The sequence below is a fragment of the Falco cherrug genome, chromosome 1 (assembly GCF_023634085.1).
Source record: "Falco cherrug isolate bFalChe1 chromosome 1, bFalChe1.pri, whole genome shotgun sequence".
NCBI lineage: Eukaryota > Metazoa > Chordata > Aves > Falconiformes > Falconidae > Falco > Falco cherrug.
Genome location: NC_073697.1, coordinates 1,517,841 through 1,539,237, shown reverse-complemented (window position 1 = coordinate 1,539,237; position 21,397 = coordinate 1,517,841). Strand labels below are relative to the sequence as shown.

Genomic DNA, 21,397 nt, shown 5'->3' with positions numbered 1-21,397 from the left:
AACCAGGGCGGGGCCACGCGCCTCCCGCACCGCGCCTGCGCCCGCGGCTGGGCCGGGCCCCGCCCACCCCCGGCACCCGCCGGCCCCGCCCACCCCCGGCACCCGCCGGCCCCGCCCACCCCCGGCACCCGCCGGCCCCGCCCCTGGCCGCCGGGGAGGGGGGGCCGCGGCTCGGGGCCTCCCGGGTGGGCTGCGCTTGGCGTCGCTGCGCCTTTTGCGCGCCGCACCCTGCCGAGCACCGCTCACACGGGGGAGTCCGGAGGAAGAAGGTCCTTGTGCCCTTTGGCTGTCGCGTACCAAAGGTGACTGACTCCCAAGGGAGCCTGTACGGTGCTTCTGCCGCGGGCTGCTTTACCGGCGAAAAAGCCCCCGAAGGCCGGGCGGCCCGCTCGGCTGCGCCCCGTTCGGCTGCGGGCGCTTTGGTTTCCTTTCGTGAGGAGCCGGTGCCGCCGCGGCCTGTCCGCCCTCTGCGTGGCCGTGGAGGGGTCCCCGGGGCTCCCTCACAGCCGGGGCCCCTCGGAGCAGCGCCCGGTGGCGGCGCATCGGTGTCCCCTGGGAGCGACCCCCGGGGCAGGGCTTCTCGGGGCTGCTGCTGGGCGCTTTCACCGTTAGCGCTCCCAGTATGTGTGCCTGTCCCGGTCCATTAACAGCTGGGGGGGGCGAGAGGGTTGTTACGTGGTGGAGCGTATTTTTGTGAATTACTTGTTGCCACGGTGTTTCTAAGGCATTCGGGTTTAGAGGGAAGTTGGTATTTGTAGCTCTGGTGGATTTTTGCATTTATATAATAAAACGTGAATAATATTTGAGGTGATGGCTGGTTTTTTTCACTTGATATCTGTATCTTGCTTTCATTGTGCTTTGCTACTCACTACTTTGTTTCCTATGGGATGTTCCTGTTAGTATCCACTTTGTTACATACATGCTCACTATGTAAATCATCTTGCCAGTATGTAAACTGTCATTAGGTAAGTCTAATCATTTAGTAGCTGGGCATGGCGTTGGAATCCTTTTTCTTTACCAGATGGCTCAGTGATTCCACACCATTTGCAGGCTAAGGCAGTCTCTCACCCTCCTTCTCCACTTAAAATAAGGTGTGCTAGCACCAATTTGATGTGGCGAAGTGGTTTCTAAGTCCTCTTCCCAGGCCCCTGCTCCCCGGACCTGCAACATTATGAATCTGAGAACTGGGGGAAGACAGAGCCTGTACAATGTTTTTTTCCCCCATATTTCACTGTATCAAGTACAGCAGGCCGGATCAACACAGATTTCTCAGGGCGGACAACAGGTGTCAGCAGTGGCTCAGTTAAATATAACTCCCTCTTTCCAGTCCTAAGATTCCAATGGTGTAAATATGGGGAGTAGGAACAGGAGCTCAGACACAGGGGTCTGAAAAGGTGGGAAGCCCCATGGTGATTGAAGGGATAGGGAGGAGAAGGTGTAGACTGTCAGGTTATTCTGAAATATGTGTGTTCTGTGCTGATGGTGCTCTTTCTTTTCCTCCCCTGTAACTGAGAGTCAGTTCTGTGCTTCAGGGAAGAAAAATCTTTGCAGATAAAGGTAGGGAATGGAAGAGGAAAAAGATCATACTCACGCTCTGTGTTTTCACCCAGCTTGAGCAACTGTAGCACATCTCTGTTTAGAACTGTTATTAAATGTAGGATGTGAAAGTACCTACGGGCACGTTCCTTGTAGTTGGAAACCTCTTTTTCACGATGCTGTTGGTTTCTGTGTGCCTGTGCATTTGCCATAATGAAGCCAGTCGCAGGCCCATGGAGGATAATAGGTTCTTCAGCAATGTTTTGATGATAAATGCTTTGCCATTTTCCGTTTGGTAATTCTCCATCTTCCTGATACTCCAGAAGAGTTCCAGAAACACAGAGAGTTTCTTGTGTAAAGGTTTTTGTTGGCTTGTTATTATGTTTTGATTTGCCATTGAAAACATTAATTGTTGTGAGGTAAAGGGGTTTGATTTATGGTCTGTAATGTAGTGTTACTGAAACCTTGGATAGCTGTTACTGAAACGTGGGTCCTTTCCCCGCAATATTTGAAGACTTAGAAGCAACAAGGAAGCTTTTACTGCAAACTGAGGAACCTAAAGGTTTCAGAAGTTGTGAAATCTCTGCTGTAATCAAAAAGATAGTTATAAATGTGAACGCAATCCTTTTCTTGTTTCTCCAAACAAAAGGTTCATTTGCCTTTGGTCTTGTGTTCAGTTCTTGTTTTTGCGATTTGGAGTTTTTCATTAGATATTAAGGAAATTTGCTGTTGGGGATAACTTAAATAACTAAGGCAGAACTTACAGGAGTAAAGTAGTGAAATTTCCCAAGCAGCAGTTAAGTACCTGAAGAAGACCAAAAATCAAAAGGTTTAGCCAAATTCATGTTAGCATGTGTTTTTAAGAAAAATGAATAAAAGTGGCTGTTGCTCATGTGGTTTTGAGTTTGAATAAAAGTGGCTGTTGCTCATGTGGTTTTGGGTTTATTTTAGTAGAACCCTTCAATAAATGTCACTTAAAAGCACAGTGTGCAGGGGAACACAGATGGTGCAGTTTATTCAAGGATTGATCCGTTACTGTTTCAGAACAAAGAACCCTATAGCTTTTTTATGACTGAAATCTTGCAAAATCAAAAGAGGAGAAAAATTTTGAAACAAAGAAGCCAGTTGTGAAGGAAGAAGGGAAGATGATTATTCAAAGCAGCTGTTTGTTGGTAAATTCCAAATTGTTCTGTGAAAAATATTAAATCTGTTTTTTTTTTTAAACAATAGTGGCATAAGTTACTGTCAGCTAAAGAAGTTGTATTAGCCTGAATGGATCAAATACTATCATTATGAAAGCAAATTTATAGAATCTTGGGGAGGCAGGAAATTTTCGGTGACCATTTCCAAGACGCAGTGGTATAAGGTATTCAGTGTGCCTGAGCACAGGCTCAGACCAGCAGAGTGCTTAAGGCATGGCAGTGCTCAGGCTGATTCTTACTTCGAGAAATTTCATAATTTTTCATTACAGACTAATTGAACGAAACGCAGAGATGAGGTCAGGAGCAAGTCTGAAATGTAGAATTCTCCTTTCTTCTGTTTCTCCCCAGAATTATCCAACTTTGGAATTGTGTTCTTATGCACTCTTTGATCTATTAATCATGTGTTCTTTTTTTATAGTGTCAGCACTTCAACAGGATCGATCCCAGTCAGCAGCTGATGATTTGATGATCTCTCAGAGAGAGCAGCTTGCTTGCTTTGGTTGGTATGTTTCTAGTTTGATGGTTAAGTTAGTGAGTGATTCCTTTAATCTGTAAATAAAATGGCAAGTGTTGACATTGACCATGAACAGAGATTGCTGTGAGTTCTTTATTTTTCTGCTGGAGTCAGATTAGTTCTAACATGGTACACACAGACAGCAGCTTCGAGATGGCTGACAGTTTGGGGTGTACGGTTTGTGAATTCCAGGTGAAGGAGAGGTGTTAACTTCAGCCCAGGTGGTGGAACCTTTGACCTTGGGGCTTAAATTTCTGACTGATTTTACAGGTGAAAGTTCAGGTGCCTGTGGCATCTTTGGTACCTAGCTAGTTAGACAAGGGCTGTACAGATAACTTTTTTTGGTCTAGAGCCATTTATATACTTCCTAGATTTTACCATAAATATCAAAATCCTTTACTGAATTTGTCTTTTATTGTTGAAATGTTGTAGCAACACACAACCTCTTAGGCAGTTCTCGAAATGCAAATAAAGATTAAAATAAACATGGCCATGAGCAACTTGAGGAATTTTTGTCTCTGTTGCAACAGCTCCCTTTCACTTCGCACCTCTTCTGGGTGGGCCTTTTTTACAACTGGTGTGGAAAGGCTGTGGCTAAGAGAAGCAGTCTTTCTGGACCACATTGAAGGATTTCTGCTTCTAACCTCATGACCTCCTTTTTTTGCTTTGTATCTTTAAAGTATGGAGAATAAGAAGGTAAGTAAACAGTTTTCACTTGCCTCTGTATTCTTATTGCTAGTCCTCCAGCAAGAAAATCTCAGGGAATTTTAAATTTCTGATTTCAGAATGAACTTGATATTTTATAACACTGTCTCATTTAGCGGTGTAAGAATGCTGCGTTGGAGAGGGAACCAAGTATTCTTGGCTCCAAAACAAACTCTAAGTATGTTTTGGAGCCCAACACAATTCATTTTTGGCTCCTGTCGGATCTGTTGTTGCCCGTTCCATGGCATACAAAGCCATGTTAGGTAAGGTCGTCTCATACATCGCTGATTCCGCTGAAGCTTTCACACTTCATTGTGCTTTGCATTCTGTGGCAAGAAGCCTGTGTGCTACTGATCCACCTCACTCCAGTTTTACCTCATTCCCTAAGTCAGTTCGAAGTTCTTCATCATGAAGTATTTTTATGTCTCTTGTAAAAGCACCAAGCAGAGACTGTCATGCCTCGGCTTGAGGAAAAGAATGTTTTGCAAGCTCTGACATGATGATATCACTTAACTGATACCATTTTTAGTGGATGGAAAAAACCTTTCTGATAGGAACGCTAGCCATGGGAGTCAGCATATAGTGACCTAGGCTGGCAGAATAAATCTTTTAACTCTCGTCTCTACCAAGTCATGAAATTGACTTTATAATTTCCTTTTATTAATAACATTCATGGGCACCAAAAGATACTTTACACAGAAAGGAGACAAATGAAACCACTTTTACTTAGGCCAGAAGAAAACCTGGAAAAACTTTGAAGAGAGGGTGTGTGAAATTAAAGGAAACAGATGATTTCACTGGTTTTAGAAACAGTTTGTCATGAAATAAAATAATCAGTTAAATGACAAGACAGACTAATGTAGAATAAAATTAAAAATTTTGAAGGGAATTCAAATTGGTGACAAAACATTCACAACAGATATTATTTTGAGCAGACTTTTAACTTCAGAATAATTCACGATTGTTTCATCTTTTTGGCATAATTTAAAGGTCTTACACAGAAATAAGTAATTACTATGAATCCCAAATTGTTTCGTAAGTCCAGATAGTATTAATTCAAACAGCTGAAGAGGTCTGTGTAAGTTTCAAAATGGCAGAGGTATTACTTAAAGGTGCAAATACGGTCTTCTGAAAACTGTCAGTTGACATAGAAAATTTCTGTCAAATTCATTTCTCACATACTGTATATGTGATGAAAACCAAATCTGCATGTCATGGCTCCTTTAGGATTTGAGTGTTACTGATTTGTTTTTTTGTTATTTATTTAGAGAGAGCTACTTAATAAGAACACGTGACATTTTTGCAGTTCGTTAAAGAAAAGTTTAACTGTAAAAACTGCAAAAGTACCAGGTTTGGTTATGTGAATTTAGATTAATAGGGTGGTTGCACTGCCTGCTAAGCTAGTTTAAATATCAAAAGCACAGTAGCTCTAGTACCACGTGCCTAAGGAAGAGGGTGAGTGAGTTGCTGAAGAATAGTGAAGTTCTGTAGACATGTGGTTGGCAATGAAAACATTTGTCTGGACCCAAGAAAGGAACTGTACAAAGGGAAGGAGATGCAAAATGAGGAGACTCTTCAAAGTTTCACTGATACAGCTGTATCAGTGCATTGAACCATCAAAAATTCCAGCTAAGTGTCCTTATTAAGAGGCAGTTTGCACGTGCATTTTGGTATTACACTCTCCTCATAGTTTGCTACTACTTTTTAGTAGGTTACTATCTCCATAGGAGAATGGGTGGTAAGGGGTGTGAGTGTTTTTTTCAATGTGCAATCCAGCAGGTTAGTTTAAACTCATCAGCAGTTTAAACTGCCCGATTTTGAACTGAAGAGGCTGAATACCAATACAGATTCCTTCCTGTTGATTTCCAGGAAGGGAGAAGGAGGGGCAGGAACCTTTAGCTGAGGAATGGAATGGGCAGCTGGAGGTGGTAACTTTTGAAACTCTTGGGGGGCAAATTTGCTAGAGTTTGTCTGTCAGCAGGCTGTGTGTGCCTGCTGTCTGACGTGTTTCTGAGTTTAGTAATGTCTCCAAGTACACACATGACTTATTTTGGAATCTTCTATAATACTTTTAATAATTGGGCTGTGTTAGGTATCCAAAGAGGATTGCAACAAACAGTGTAGGACAAACTTACTGTGTTTCTTAGCAGCACTCAGATTGAATTTACTTGTAAGCTGGTCAGTTATACCTGCTTCCCTTCTGTGTACAACTTTACTGTAAGTGATTAAATGGACTGGTTAAGCAGATCAAGCATGCTAATATGATAATGTTGCTGATAGAAGGGATCATTTGTTATTAGACTTGTAGGTGAAGTGGCATCTATCACCATTGTGAGAAGCAGCTATCCAGTGGGTGTCTAACAAAGTGATACAGTTTTAAAATTAGTTTATTCCTTCAAAGAACTGAGAAAGTTAGAAAACTGGAATTTCATCATTGCTTACATACCTGAGTTACTTTTTATCTTTTTAAAGTACATATGGCAGTATGTCTGTTATGTCTAAAGATACTGATTGATATTTAAATTCTTGACCAGGATGTGGAAATCCAGATATGCAAACCTGTATGTTAGAACTGTTTTCTATGATAGGAGTAGGAAAGACAAAACACCTGAATAATACCAATGTAAAGTCAGTAAAAGTTAGCAGAATAAGCAAACTTCACATGATGTGACAAATGAAAAGTTGCATCATTCATGTACCAGAAGAACTTGACTTGTGTAGAACCGAAACTGTATCAGAGCACTGATTTTAATACAGTGGAGGAAGAAAACCCAAACATATTACTGTATCTATCCAAAGGCATGAATTTGGACTTTCTGGAGCAGTTTGAGAACTCTTTGGAAATGATGTGCTACACCAAAATACAGAGGGAAATTATATATATGTAATAGAACTTGTGTAAGATGAATTTTTTGTGTGTTAAAGATTTTTAAATTAACTGGTGTGTTTCATAGTCTTCTGCAAGGAGAGGAATAGTATCTAAATACATAGGTGTTCAGTAGAATGAGTGTCAAAAGTGAGAGCACAGCTACTAAGAGGAGGAGAGTGACATGTTATATGATACTTGGATTTTCCCTCTTAAGACACTTAAGATGTCATTGCACTGCATTTTGAAAGAGATTTTTGGTGTTTAGTTGGGTGATCAGGAGACTAGCATGAATTATGAGAACTGCAGAAATCCAAATGAAACATAATTTTGGGTATCAGCTGTAACTTCATGCTGCATTGTTTGCGTAGATTCTGGATAGACATGGCATTAAGGTACTTCAGGAAGAAAAACTGTAAAAAGGAGATGTAGGCCTTTCATTTATTTTTTTTTAAATGTTGTGTTTACTTCAGGTGGCAACACAGCTCTCAGGTTTTTGTGCTGTGAATATGGCTTTGTCATGCGGCCAAGTAAGTCTGTAGAATTTTTAAGGAAAACATCAGGGTGCAATGAAAAAGCTGTTCAGATCTGAACCAGGCTTGGTCTTTTCTGAACCAAAGTTTGTGTTCTCTCACTTTTGTCTCTTCAGTCCCCCAAAACTAGCACGATGTCTGTATTTTGGCCAGCTCTTTTCATATTTTGCAAAGAATGAGTAATGTCTGGGTTGTGCTAATGGCTTGAATTTGGAAAGAGAGCTGTTTGATGTCTTCCAGTCACTCCAATTTCTGAATTTCTTGCAGTTACCAAATAATTTTTTTCTTTGTTTTTCTATGCCTCACCATGGATGCATAATATTCTTAACTTATGAAGGACATTACTGGAAAGAATGTTTAATATTTTTTGAAGATTGTTCTGTACGATGTCTGTCATTTTTTGAGGTACATCTGTCTTTTTTTGTCTTGCCTTCAATGTTAGCTTAAGGTAACATTTTGCATAACGACATACATGAGCAAATGAATTTAAAAATGGTTGGTCTGTGTCTAGATTTATTCAGTTCAAATGCCTCAAATAAGAAACAATAGAAAAAATTGCTTAACGTACACCAAGGAGGAAATGACATAAGCAACATTCAGTAAGTTTAGATGAGTCAGATAAAATTTTAAGTATTGAGGATTAGCAGCCCATACACCTATTAAAATACAAGTCAGCAGATCACTAAGCAGGTCATTTTTCATGCTGAATTAGACATTGCCTTTTTAGTAGCTCAGGCTTCTCGGCATATTTTAGTTCTTCATCAGGCATTGTATGCTTACATCAGAAACTCAGTACTAGAACTAGTGGCTTCTTACTGATTTTATTTTAAACTCTTTCTGTTTCAAGGTCATTGTTTTCAAAGTTTCTCCTGGTGGCTTGTCTATAATGTTAAAATAATGTATTCCTCAAAGCACCTAAGAGCTCCCATTCCTCTGCCTGGCATCCTTTTTCATTGAATTATCTTCTATTGTATTTGTTATTAGGCAGAAGTTTCAAAAGCAGGATGACTATCTTACCTTCTTGTGTATTTTTAGCCAAATATATTATAGGTGGAGAAAGACATGCAGGTGAAGTGTCATACAAATAATTCCTTATACTGTATTGCATATCTGGTCTTTAAAAAAAATTTTCACTTTCAGACATTTAGATGCATCTGCAAAATACTGAAGTAAACTATTAAAACTAACTGTAATAGGATTTATGCCATGAATATAATTACTCCTTTACAGCATATATAAATTTAACTTAAGGGTATTACTTAAAAAGATTTAATTAGAATTAAGCGTATTTTCTAGAACCAAAGACAGTATACGCTATAAAGAAATTGTGTTGCTAAGGGTTTAACAGTCTTTAGTATTAAAAAATGCCTCGAAAGACTAAATATTATATGTTGTGTTACTTTTCTTGTGTATCTTGCTTTACTGAAAATTAAACACACCAGCCTTCTAAAGCGTCGAGGAAACATCGCTGGAACAAAATAAAGAGTTTATTAATGTGGTTATGTAATTTAGCATAGAAGGTAAAGCATACTTTTTTTCTAAAAGTTACTCTGGATGTGGGTAAGTCACACTAGATTTCACAAACAGTTTGAATTAGCATAAACAGGTGCTGCTGCTGGATACTTTCTTCCTGTCGTTGGCCACTACGCTGTGAGGCATTGAAGGGCAGGCTACTTTGAGCACTGGAGTTTGAAATTAACTACTTTTATAGTCGTTACAAATGGGAATATTGTTGTCTTGAATATAGTGGTTATGTACTTTAGAAATTATAACTGACCAAGCTACATTAAAAGGGAATTTAAGACCATAAATTCCAGTATTTGAAGCTTTTAAAATGGTTTTAAAATTAAAATAGTTAATTGCCAGAAATGAGGAAAGCATATCGGAGAAATGATTACATTGCTCTTGTTTTATTTACCATGAATATGCTAGTATGTCAAGCTAGGGGGATTCTTGTCTGTCACAGCATTACTATGTTCTTAAAACAAAACAAAAATCCTAATATTGTTTATCTGCAGTGTAGCTTGGTGCCAGTTTCCTGTGTGCTATGATAAAACCTTAAATGTTACAAAAATTTGACATGCTATCCCTTTTGTAGCCATTAAGTGAATGAACAAACGCTATTTCGTTTTATTTAGGTTTGTTATCCAAATTTTGTGTTAAAAGAAAAATTAGTAGATACCTAATTAGTTTCAGTATTATTTTCACCAGAATATTGGAATCTTTTGTTAACGGTAATGAGGTCATCTTCAGGGTACTCCATTGAGTGGCCCTTTTAAACCCATTTTACAAGTGAGGAAATTAGGCAAGAGACATTTAATTTCCAAAAGTCAAAACTATCCAGGAAATGCAAATGTCCAGTGTAAACCACTGCTTTTCTCAAGTGCTTTGATATTTTTGTAACTTTTTATATTTGTTACGTATTGCTGGTGCATTTCTATTTGGAAGCTGTCAGTATTCTGCACTGCTGCAAGACCAGACTCCAATTGCTTCACGTTGCCGTGCAATAGAAAATTTGGAACACTTACATGCCAGCTTTTTGCACTCTTTCATGGCATCACATGGAATGTCAGAGCCTTCATTTATTTACTTATGCTTCTACTTCATGATTGCCTTTGCAACATCTGTAGCTTTCTGTTCCTGGTTCTCCCAGTCTGCATGGGCTTGCTCTCAGCTATTTTGTGTTTGTCTAAGTATTCACATTGTTGATTCTCCCAAAATGCCATGTGAGCATTTACATCTGACCAGTTGCTCTGTTTTAATGACCTGGTAGCATGGGCTTGCCAACAAGCTGTAATGGCAATTTCTGCAGAGCTTTAGTAGCCTTAGATTAGGATAAACTTGGTTGTTCTGTGCAGTTGGGAGAGCTCCCAGTTAGGCTGGCGTGTAATAAGTTGTAGAGCTTTAAAAAAGAAGAAATTTTATTAGGAGAGTAATTTTGCCAGCTGCTTGTGGGCATGTGTGAACTGAAATTCTCAACACTCATAATTTCTTTCATTTTTATGTAGTTTATAGCTGAGGAGGGAAATTTTGGAGAGGACAAAATACAAGCTTTGATACAAGAATAACCCTCCTGCTCAGTTTTCATGTCATTCTACAGATCAGAGGATTTTTGAAAGATCACTTACAAAATATTACATGCATCCACAACCTTATTTTTTAAAAGGTTTTTGTTATATTTGTTGACACTTTACAGAAAAATTCAACCCAAAGAAGACAACGACAGAAATTTCTTTTTAGTGGTTTATCTACTGCAGTTATAAAAGCAGGAAACAGTAAGGGGAAGATTAACTCTGAGCGTTGCTGTTAACTCCAGCTGTTATTTATAGTAATTGCTATTTGGATTTTCACCTCTGTAAAGACTACTTTGTTAATTAACAAAACATGGGAGAAGTCCAGATGGGGAAGCACAGTTACTAGATGATGCAATGTGGAGTCACGTAAAACGCTATAAAGAAGAAAAATGTTTTCCATGAGATAATTATGATTCTTCGTTATTCTGTGTGGTAAATTTGCAAAACAGGTACTTTTTAAGATGGCAGGGGAATTTTTGGACTGATTGAATTGAGCTTAATAATATAGTAAAAATATGGAAGAAGTAGTAAATTCCAATACTGGATGTGTTGCTAAGGAAAATATCGGTTCTGTTAATGACTGAAACGGAAATTGGCAGTGGAGCTCAGAACATAATGCCTATTTATCCTTACGGAAAACATGACACCTCAATTCAGTGTCAGATAACAATGTGCCAAATATAACAAGGGATTTCTCATTTGGCATTTTAAGTACACACTCCTGCTTCTAACTATGGTATGAGGAGAGCAGTTCCTATTCTGGCTGGATGAGAAAATGTCTATAAATGAAAATTAGGAGAAAATGCATATATTTTTTAACAGACTAATGTAGTCTACAGTGTAAACTGCTTTTTAATTGCCTTTTGTAGTTACTGTTTTGACTTTTATGTGGATTATTTTTTTTCAAGGAAAAAGACTGTGTCTCTCTTAAGATAAGCACAATTCAGTTAATGTCTGTTAAAAATCTTGATACTTATTTCCAAGCACATTTTCTTTTATCATTGTCTTTTCTTCATTTATATAGATTTACTTGAATGTAGCTTCAGGAAAACATTGTCGTTTCTTACTCTTAATAAATTTCTCCTGGAGCCAGATGATAAGAGGTTCTTTATTCTGCCACTTTCCTTTCAGAAATATGATTTTGTATCATATCCTTAACGCCTGCTATGCTGTTCATTGAAGTCAGAGGGATCTGTGGGCACAGTGACATTTGGATCATACCCTCTGTTCCTGATGGACAGTTGCCAACATTCTAAAATGTTTTCTTCTGACCATCAAACAAGAGAATTCAGGGTAGAATAGAAAGAGTGTTTTAGTTTAAAATTACTGTGGGTAGAGTATTTTAAACTATAGTTCAAGACACTATTTCTTGTACTTAAAAAGAAATATAAAAGTTTAGAACAAGAGCTTTTCCTATGCTGCCGTGATTCTTTATTTTAGGGTTATCACCTAGTTAGGAATCTAGTACTGTCCTGCAGCTCCTCAGTCTGTGTCATGTTGTGACACCATTATTTACTCAGCGATTACTCACACTAATAGAACAACTTGTGTGTAACTCCTGATGACTGTGAGTAATAACTTTATGGTATATAAGCAAATTAATTCTTAAAAAACCTGAGGAATTTATAGATTCCTCTCTCTAAAACTGGCCAAGAAATAAAGTCTGTCATGTCATAGGTTTAAAATAATACAATGCAGCGCAATGAAATGTGTATCATAAGCATCAGAAATTTTCCATGCTGTATATATTTACCATTGCATTTATTTAATTTTAATTACATTTTAGATGCCCCATGATCTTATTTATAAAAATATCTAGGAGTTTGATTCCTAAAATTTGCTCTGAATACTGTTTTTTGTATAATGCTGTAAGACTTGTATACTAGGTATTTTCATTCAGCCAGAACAAAATAATAAGAGGCTGTCAAAGCTAGTATATATTAAATCTATTTCTTTATTAATGTGCATTTCAAGTATTTACTGATGTGTTTTTAGTTTTGTAAAGAAAAAAATATTAGTCTAACATGAAATGAAGTAGCACAAAAGACCAATTGCACTTAAGAAGCAGGAGAACTTATTTTAGCAAAAACTGATTACCTGACTTACCTGGTTTAATAACATTAAATTGTAGTTCTTAATAATACTTTTGACAGTGTGCTTTTACACATGTATTAATAGGGTAAATAAATTAATTAGAAATGCAGAATTTGAAACAAAACAGACCTTTTAAGTGGAACAAGTACAAGCTGGGGTCTTGAAACCTATTTCTGTTATATTCTGCCCCACTTGAATATCACCAGGCTAGCAGGAGCAGTAGTGAACTCAATACTATGTACAGTATAAATAATCGTCATATTTTGAGCAGCAGGCATCATGACCAGCTGATATTTTCTTTTCTCAGGACCAGTTGTTCCCAAGAGTGCATGGCTGGAGCCATATGATCTTATCAACACATTTGAGAGCCCTACCCAAACACTGAGAGCGCTTTTGCTGCAGCAATGACTGTCATAGAAGAAAGTCGCCCTTTTGCCCAGCAGCTATCCAATGTCTACTTTACTATACTTTCACTTTTTTGTTTTAAACTTTTTGTGAAGATCAGCCTTGCTATACTTAGTCATTTCTACATTGTGAAAGGAAACCGTAAGGAAGCAGCAAGGATAGCTGCTGAATTTTACGGAGTTCCTCAAGGACAAGGTATATTTGTACTTACTATATTATCACTACTTTTTGGGGGTTTTGTGTTACTTTTTTTTCTTTTTTCCCCAGGCAATTACTTACCTGCTAGCCTCATTTATATCCAGTTTGTCAGCTAGTATGTGTGAGTGGGGTTTTTTTTCCCCTGTAGTTCTTCTTGTGGTTTTTTTTAACAAAATTTATCTGAATGAGTGTTGTCAGGTTATTTAAGATTTGGTTTTGGTTTTGTTTTTTAAAGTTAATATTAAAGTTACTATTAAGTTCAGAATAAAACTGAAGTATTACAGCCAATGTAGTGTTAGGAGAGAGGCCTGTACTTAAGATGGCTATATTTAAGATTGACAAATATTTCCTAATCTAAGACCATTTTCCCAATTGCTTCTAAGGTTCCTCAGCTTACTGATGTGTGGTTGAAATTTTCCACGCTTGGCATGTGATTATTTTGCAACACTTTAGTGAAACTAGTCCAAATTTTTTCTGAGAATTATTTGTTGATTAAATTAAAATTTTCTTCTAATAATTTATTTGAGAAGATATAGTCCTACCGTACTGCTGGTGTCTTGGTACACATCAGGAAGGTAACTTACTGATTGTAAGGATGAGCTGTTGAACATCAGTGTGGAAACCCATCAAATTTTACTGCCTTGAAAGCTTTTGTGAAAATTCTTTTTTTTTCTTCGCTCAAGCAGAACTTTCCCCAAGCTCATCTGTGGTGACCCAGTGCCATTTTCATGCAGTTCTTTTTCTGGTTCGTGGAACACAGAAAACTTGCTCTTCTCAGTTGTAGTATCCTAGTGCATGCCTGAGCCATGTTTTTGCTCAACTTGAGATCCCTGCTGCCTCACTTGTCTTTATCATTCCTTGTATTCTGGGATGGCATTTAGGCAATGGAACAGGAAGCCTTGTCTTGCATCTTATCACCTTCACCCCTCATCTGTAGGTACTACTGTGAGCAAGAAGAAAAAACCTGAGTTAAATGCAAAGGGAGAAACTCTAGAAATGAGACAGAAATGGTGTCAAACCTAAAGATCTTTTCAGTCTTCAATGCTGGGACAAAAGCTAGACATTTTCTGTATATGTATATGCGGTTAAATGTGCAAACCAGAAAGAGAGGCTTACATCCCAAAGCAGGAATTGGCTTGCTTGGCAGAAGATTTACTTGAGATGGGTTTATATCATATATTCTCTGCGCAATTTAGAAAGTTCTGAAATCCAGGGGTTTTACATCTGATTATGTTAATGACATAATTTGAACTATTATGCATGTGTGTTTGTGTGTGAGTATATGTACAGATATAGATGTATGCGGGAGTGTGTGTATGTATGGGTATACTACTGGTAGGAAGGGAAGGTCTATCCTACTGGCAGAAATACTCGCAGAGAATGTGGCAGACCGCACCTGAAATCAAGAATTTTTTGTTGGAAATTGCTGTGTAGCTCTAAGGCAGCTCATTCTGGGAAGATCCGAGTAAGGAAGGAAACAGACTGGGGGAGAAACTAGGGGGAAAGGAATAATATACATCAAGTTGGAAAGTAAAATAGTCTACAATGTTATCTGTTGCTGAATCCAGGAAACATGGTCATTCATCAAATCTCTGAGCTATTATATCTAAATAAATATATATTCAGCCTTCTAGTAGCTGGCCCATGCAAAAGATGAAACTCTTGCAGGCTACTGTTTTGCTCGGGTGGCAGAGGTTTATATTGATTTAAAGGCTCAAACATATGGTAAAGTTTCTGGGTTTGTTTGGTTTGTTAAAAGAAAATAATTAATGCAAATGTTTTGTGCTTAACTGTACTTTTTACAACTGCGCATCAGCGTGTCTTAATTTTTCGCTGCCCAACTCGCAGTGTTTTGGTCTGGATTTGTAACAGCCCCAAACACATGTTCAATTAATGTTACATAATCTGCAAATTCAGCCATTTGTCATGATTAACAGGACCAATCCTTATTCTTTGGGATGCAACTAAGTCTCCTCAAGATTACTGTTTTATCTCATCTTTTCTATTCCTTTGTTCTGTGTTTGTAAAGGGGGCACGTTACTGTCTCAACTCACAGCATGTTGTGGGATTTGGTTTGTTTACGTTTGTGAAATACAGTACAGAGATACCTCAGTAGAGTTTATACGATACTGTGTAACAAAATATCCTGTTCGAATATCAAGATGTACAACAAGTAATGTGAAGCTACAGCTTGAAACATTAAATGATAAAAATACTGAGTTTCCTCCCAGTTAGTGATCCTGTTCTGTGTTTTCTCTTACGAACAGAGAAGCCTCAGCAGAAAAAAACCCCACAAACAGAAAATTAGCCTGTCATTGCCTAGTTAAAGTTTATAGTGTTTCAAGAAGTAATTCAAATTAGAGGAAATGTTAGTTTTCATTTTCTAATTCTAACCTAATTATGTATTCTTTAAATTCTGTTAGTGTTGGTATTTTCAGTTTGCTCGTAAAAGTGCAAAATTACTTTTTGCTATTATAATGGCTTGGCTAGGATAGAGCGCTGTAATTTTGAAGAAGAAAAGAGCCTTTAGAAATAGTGTGCTACTAGGCATAGCTATTGTTTACTGAATTGAGCTCTTGAGCAAAAATAAGCCTTTCTTTCACAAAGCCTGTGTACTTGAGGACATTTTAGGTACTGAGCAGTGGTACTTGGTGGAACTCCTTTTATCAGACCGAAGGTACACAAGCCGCTACAGGATTTGAGGCCGAGGGATCACACATTTCATAGCTGGCTGACTTTGTTTTGTGGCTTGTTCTTTGTTGAATGCAAGGAGACAGCTTTACCTGTGTCATCTGCCTACTGTGATCTTGTTGCTACATGTTAGTAGTGAAACAGTTCATATTTTGTTCCTTAATATTTCAGGAATATTTTCTCTCCCGTTTATATAGTCGCCAACCTACTGTGTTATCCCTATAATTAATTAGAAACTATTACACTGTGTGTGTGGCGCTGAAATACAAGAACTAGATCAGTGTTCAGCATCAGCTAAGACCAGAGAAGTGCGTTTAAAAGTTCTACTAATTATAAGGCACATTAATTTGTTTATGGAGATGAAGTCTGAGTAAAACTTCTGTGTACAGCTGGAAGGCACCTTCAGAGGTAATTTGGATGCTCTAGGATCAAATACACATGGGTTGTCTGGCAAATGTTTGGATAACCTGTTTTTAAAATGCTTAGTGATAGTGATTTCTGCAGCGTCCTAATGCAGCCAATTACAGTTTTTACTATTCTCATCACTAGAGTGCTTCCCACTCAACCCAAGACCTACCTAAATCTTTGTTTCTGCAAACTAAATACATAAAATATGACCAAGGTATTTATCAGTTTTTCTCCATGTATGACAAGTAATCAATTTAAAGACTATGACCATGCATCTTCCTACCTCTACTCTTTTTGTCTTTTCTAGAAGAAAGGAAAAAGGATTTAACAATCTGTCCTCTTAACTCTTGTTTTTTTAGACTTGGAATTACTGTAGTTGTTCTCCGTTGGACTTGTGCCAGTTCATATACAGTTCGTAGACATCTATATTGATATCTGATTCTCCATGTTAGAATGCTCCAGCTGAGACTTTATCAGTACACCCAGCTGAACTATAAGTTGTATAAAAGTGGAACAGTTATGTCATATGCCATATATATGATAACCTATGTAATACCTCCTGGAATGATGCTTTTTTTTTGTTGCCCTCCCCACCACCCCAACAGTAAAGTATTAAGGATACAGTCTGTAGCCTATAAACCCCATGTTGAAACAGAGTTGCTGTACTATGTGTTTGCTTTTTTTTTCTCTCTAGGTGTAATACTTAATACTGGCCTTCAGCTAACTTCATGCTTTTGATATCAGATAATTTCTCCATTTTACTCATCTGTTTTGGATTGTTTCCCTCTGAGCAGCTGCAGCACCTGCAGTTCACTGTCATCTACTGATTTTATAAAAGTACGGTATTCTGTCATCCACAATATTAAAAACCTAAATAGCGCTAAATGCAGGACAGAACTCTGCAGTCTTTTACATTTGTTTAAAATGAATTAAACACCCTTGTCTTAATAAATTATCAGAATTTAATTATTTTCTCCGTGAAATCAGTGGTATTACTGCCATAAAGAATTAAATGAAAAAGGGATCCATTCTAAGGTCCCATTTACTGGATTATTTTTAACTTTGGCACTCATTTTGTAAACACTTACTCATACACACATACTTGCCCCATTGAATTGAAAGAGACCGATTAGCTGTTCAGAGCCAAGTGCTTTGCGATCAGGGACTATAGCTGTGTTGTAAATACGTTCAGGCGCTTACCTTTTTTTGTTGTCTTGAACACATGTTTATTCATTGCACTAGAAAACTCACAAAAGTTAACATTGTAATAATTTCTTTCTTTATGCAAAAAGTCATAGTATGTATATGTTTATTCCATTTTAAAATTCTGTGCCCTACAAAATGACCTACAAAAAAGAACTTACAAATTAAATTTGGGTATAATTAGCTCTTTAGCAGGCTATCTGCAGTGACCATGATCTGCACAGTAAGATCTCTTCTCTCACTGTGTTTTCAGACTTGTGAAGAGTTAATAACTCAGCCTTTTGTACAGCTGTTGCTGGATACAAATAGAGGATCAAAAGCGACCTTGAGACTCTTCCTACCATACCAACTAGCTGGTCGTATCATGAAAGTGCTCTCTATATACAAGCACTCAGTTGGACCTTCAGCTGAGTTTTATAGTTCAGTTGCTTTAGGAAGAGGTAGTAGCGCTGTGGTATGAAGTGATTTCAAAGTGTAAGTGTATATCAAATCTGAAGAGTTAATTCATTGTCAGGTGGTTTTGGTCTGTAAGATATAACTATTAACAAATACTGGTATGAGCTTGGTTTGTGTGGATGAGGCCATACTTTGATGATACAGAAGACTTTATGGAAGGAGATATAGTTCCCATTCATAAACATTTTATAAAGTAAAAAGAGTCTACTTTATCTAAATTAAACCTGATACTCAGTAACTGTCAAAGTGCTTTTAGCTGTAAGCAGAAGGTGATATTGAGGAACTTTCTTATGAAAGAATAATTTTGCGGAAGTTAATAAAGCATAAACAACAACTGGTCATGGACTTATACAGATACCTGGATCTGATGCACAAGCGAAGTAGTTCTGACAACATAAAATGCTTTTTCTTTAATACCCTATTTTTTAATCATGTTAACTCTGCAAAAAAATGCATAGATTATCACTTTATGCGTAACTACACAATATTTGAAAGTTATTTGAGAGCAGAATTTGCATTTGTAGTATTTGAGCATAGCTTCTCAAAATATATTATACTATTTTTGCAAAGCTAGAGAGGTGAATATGCCCTGATTTCTTCTAAGTTGTTTTTTTTAAAAAAAGTCTATTCTTGAATGAACATAGCAACTTCTAAGCTACATGTCTGTGCTGTATCTGCCTTGGCCAGGCATGGTGGGAATGCTCAGTACACTAGTTATTCCCAATTACCCTAAATTAAGCCACCCATGGGATTGCGATAGTTCAAGACGAGTCCCCATCTCCTTTCAGGATTATGAGGCTTGTAAAGAGCGTGAAGCCTTCTGTTTCCTTCTTTTTCTTGTACTGTGCTTCAGTGGACCCAAGAAACTGGCCAATTAAATACAGCTCATAAATAGGAAATAATGCTGTGTTTCACTGTTACATATCTGCTGTTTGGAAAGCTTGATTACATTTTGAACTGTAGTGAATGATTAGAGCAAAGGTTTCCTATTATTTTATTCTAACAAGTTGCAATTGATAATGTCACTCAGCAACAGTTGTTAGGTAGGGAAGATAGGCACGAGGCATTTTCTCAACTTGCATTCCATAGAGATCACAGTTCTATTAATAAAAGCCATATAAGACCTCTACTAGCTTCCTGGATACAATAGAGATTCATTTAGTAATGACAGGAATATTATACGGCATACCTATTCACCATACCACTTGGTGTAAGGCACCACATTTAGCATTTGCTTTTCATATGCAACGGGTAAGCTAATGGTGTAAAAATGCCTAAGATAGCATGAAGGTTCTTTTTTGAAAGTTCAGAAGGGAGTTGGTTTTTGTTTGGGTTTTCGTGTGTTTTTTTTTTTTTAATGGAGCTCATCACCTCTTATATGCTAAGTAACTTTGTCTAGTATGACGAATAACTGCTAAATGAGTCATACTTCAGAATAAATCTGAAGAAGACACCTGCTTGAATGAAGCAAACGACACCACATATCAGCAAGATACCAGAGCCATTCTCCTCTGAAGAACATAATCTACCTTGAAGGGATTTTGGTGAGAGCTATATGATGCAAGTAGACTGGCATGGCCAGAGCTCTGACTTATTTGCAGCAACAAAACCCAGGCACATCTGCTGGCAAGCATTGACTCTTCCCTCACCTTAAAGAAAATCTTTGAGGCTACAGAAGCTTCTAGTGAATATACATGCTGGAGCTTTGTTTGCACGCTTGCTTCCCTGAAAGCGACTTGAGATATCCTGTCATGTGGATTCCTTTGTGGGTTATTTTTTCACACCTATCTGTATTTGTGTGTCAGGGCTTCCTTTAGAATAGCATTGCCACAAGCCATACTTTAGAGTCAGTGTTGCCTGTGTGTGCCTCCTTGTAATGTGTCTTTTCTGAAGATGGGTCTTAACTTGTCACCAGCCTAGGTCCTGTTGGCTTGCTTTGATGTGCACACCCTTAAGTTAGCTCACAAGGAAATCCCCTTCATCAATTGATCTCTTTATTTTTTTTCTGGATTAGATGGATAATAAGCTTTTGAGCTACAAACAAGGACAAAATGAAACCTTATGAACTCTGATGTAGCTTAAAACATGGGTTTTTAAAGGCACGTCGCAGTAAGACTGAAAGATAATCCTGGAGCAGTCCTCCTGCAAAGCCTTAAAGACAACTGTTGTTAAAGAAAAGCTGTTAGGGAACTCCAGTACTGGAGTGGGGCAAGCTCAAACACACCATCGGCGCTGGTCTTTTTTGCAGTGATGGGGTGTGAGAACACAGGGGAAGACCAAAATAGCATAGCTCCGCTAAGGTGATGTTCCTTCCCTCAGCTATAGACTTGTTATGGCCAGGGTCCTGCTGTTCACACCCCTTTCTTGTAGGGGATGTTCTCAAACATTTGCAATGCAGGCAAGCAGCGAGTGAACTTCTGCCAGGGTTAGATGATGACGGCTTCAGGGGAATGCCTTGCATGCCTAAGTGCTGAGCTCTACTCATGACCGCAGCAATGCTGGCTGGTTGGTCATAAATCCATTATGGCATGCTGCATCTGTTGCACTAGTGGATGTTATTCCCTGCTATGTCTAGAGTCTTTCTGGCAATAGGTATGATCTCTCTCTTTATGGCTGTTCTCTCATAGTAATGGGCTGAAGATTTACTCTGTGGTGCTCTATACCTCCCCCATGCCAACCACTGGTCTCATGCCTTGTCTGTCTTCTCTGTCAGTATCTGAAGACCAGGCCTGCTTGGTAACTGATTTGGCCAGATTCATCGGCGTGACTGCTGTGATTTGTTTTACTTTAGCCCACCCTAGCAAATATTCTGTTACCACTGCCTGTCTGTGTGAAGAGGTCTGTTGGGTACATACTGCAAATCCACAAGCCAAGAAATGTAGTAAATGTATTGTTGTTTCGTATTTGACTTCTGTGGGGGCTGAGACAGAGGTTTTATCGTACCAGAAGTTTAAATCTTCTCTCAACCTTCCATTCTGATTCCCAGCATCCAAGGATACAAGGCCTAACTACTGTAAAAATCTCAGGAGGAGAGGTAGGAAAATCACTAGCCATCCATGCTGTTGCTACCTTAATAATAATAATTTGGATTTCCAGCTAAGACACAGTGATGATACTGTATAAAGAGTAGGAGGGTGTATTGGGTTTTTTCAGTGCTTACAGTGGCGAAGAGAAATGTCATTTTATGCTTAAATAACTAATGACTGTTAAGTATTATCTGTGTATCTCCTGGCATTTGTCAAAACTGGGAGGACAGAGAACTGGTTGGTGACACCTGGGTAATGCCTAAGCTTCTCATTGACTGCTAGTGACATAACATCATTAATTATGTTTAAAAATCTGGTTTTTAAAAAAAGTTGTTCCAGTCCTTTCCCTGTCCTGCTGTTAGAGCTTTATCATTGTGCTTTTATGCTGCATTTAAGTTCCTTGGCACTGAGCCAGCACTGCAGGATGTAACAGTGGCCCCTGTGGCCTTTTAGGATGCTCCGTTTTTGTCAGTAACCACCTTTCTG

At 38.3% G+C, this 21,397-nt stretch overlaps 1 protein-coding gene across 3 annotated transcripts in view; it reads left to right on the top strand.

The window, feature by feature from the left end:
• The first annotated feature begins 116 nt into the window (after positions 1–116).
• ASB5 (ankyrin repeat and SOCS box containing 5) overlaps positions 117–21,397 on the top strand; it is a 41,301-nt gene continuing 20,020 nt past the window's right edge. Inside the window, exons 1-3 of one of the 3 annotated variants that reach the window (XM_055704535.1) lie at positions 117–302; positions 3,157–3,237; positions 12,832–13,124. In XM_055704535.1, coding sequence (XP_055560510.1) covers positions 12,929–13,124 — 196 coding nt within the window. In that variant the 5' untranslated portion in view covers positions 117–302; positions 3,157–3,237; positions 12,832–12,928. Of the gene's footprint in view, positions 303–3,156; positions 3,242–12,831; positions 13,125–21,397 lie in introns of those variants that run through there. The other 2 variants (XM_055704531.1, XM_027808139.2) reach the window with 2 other exon arrangements.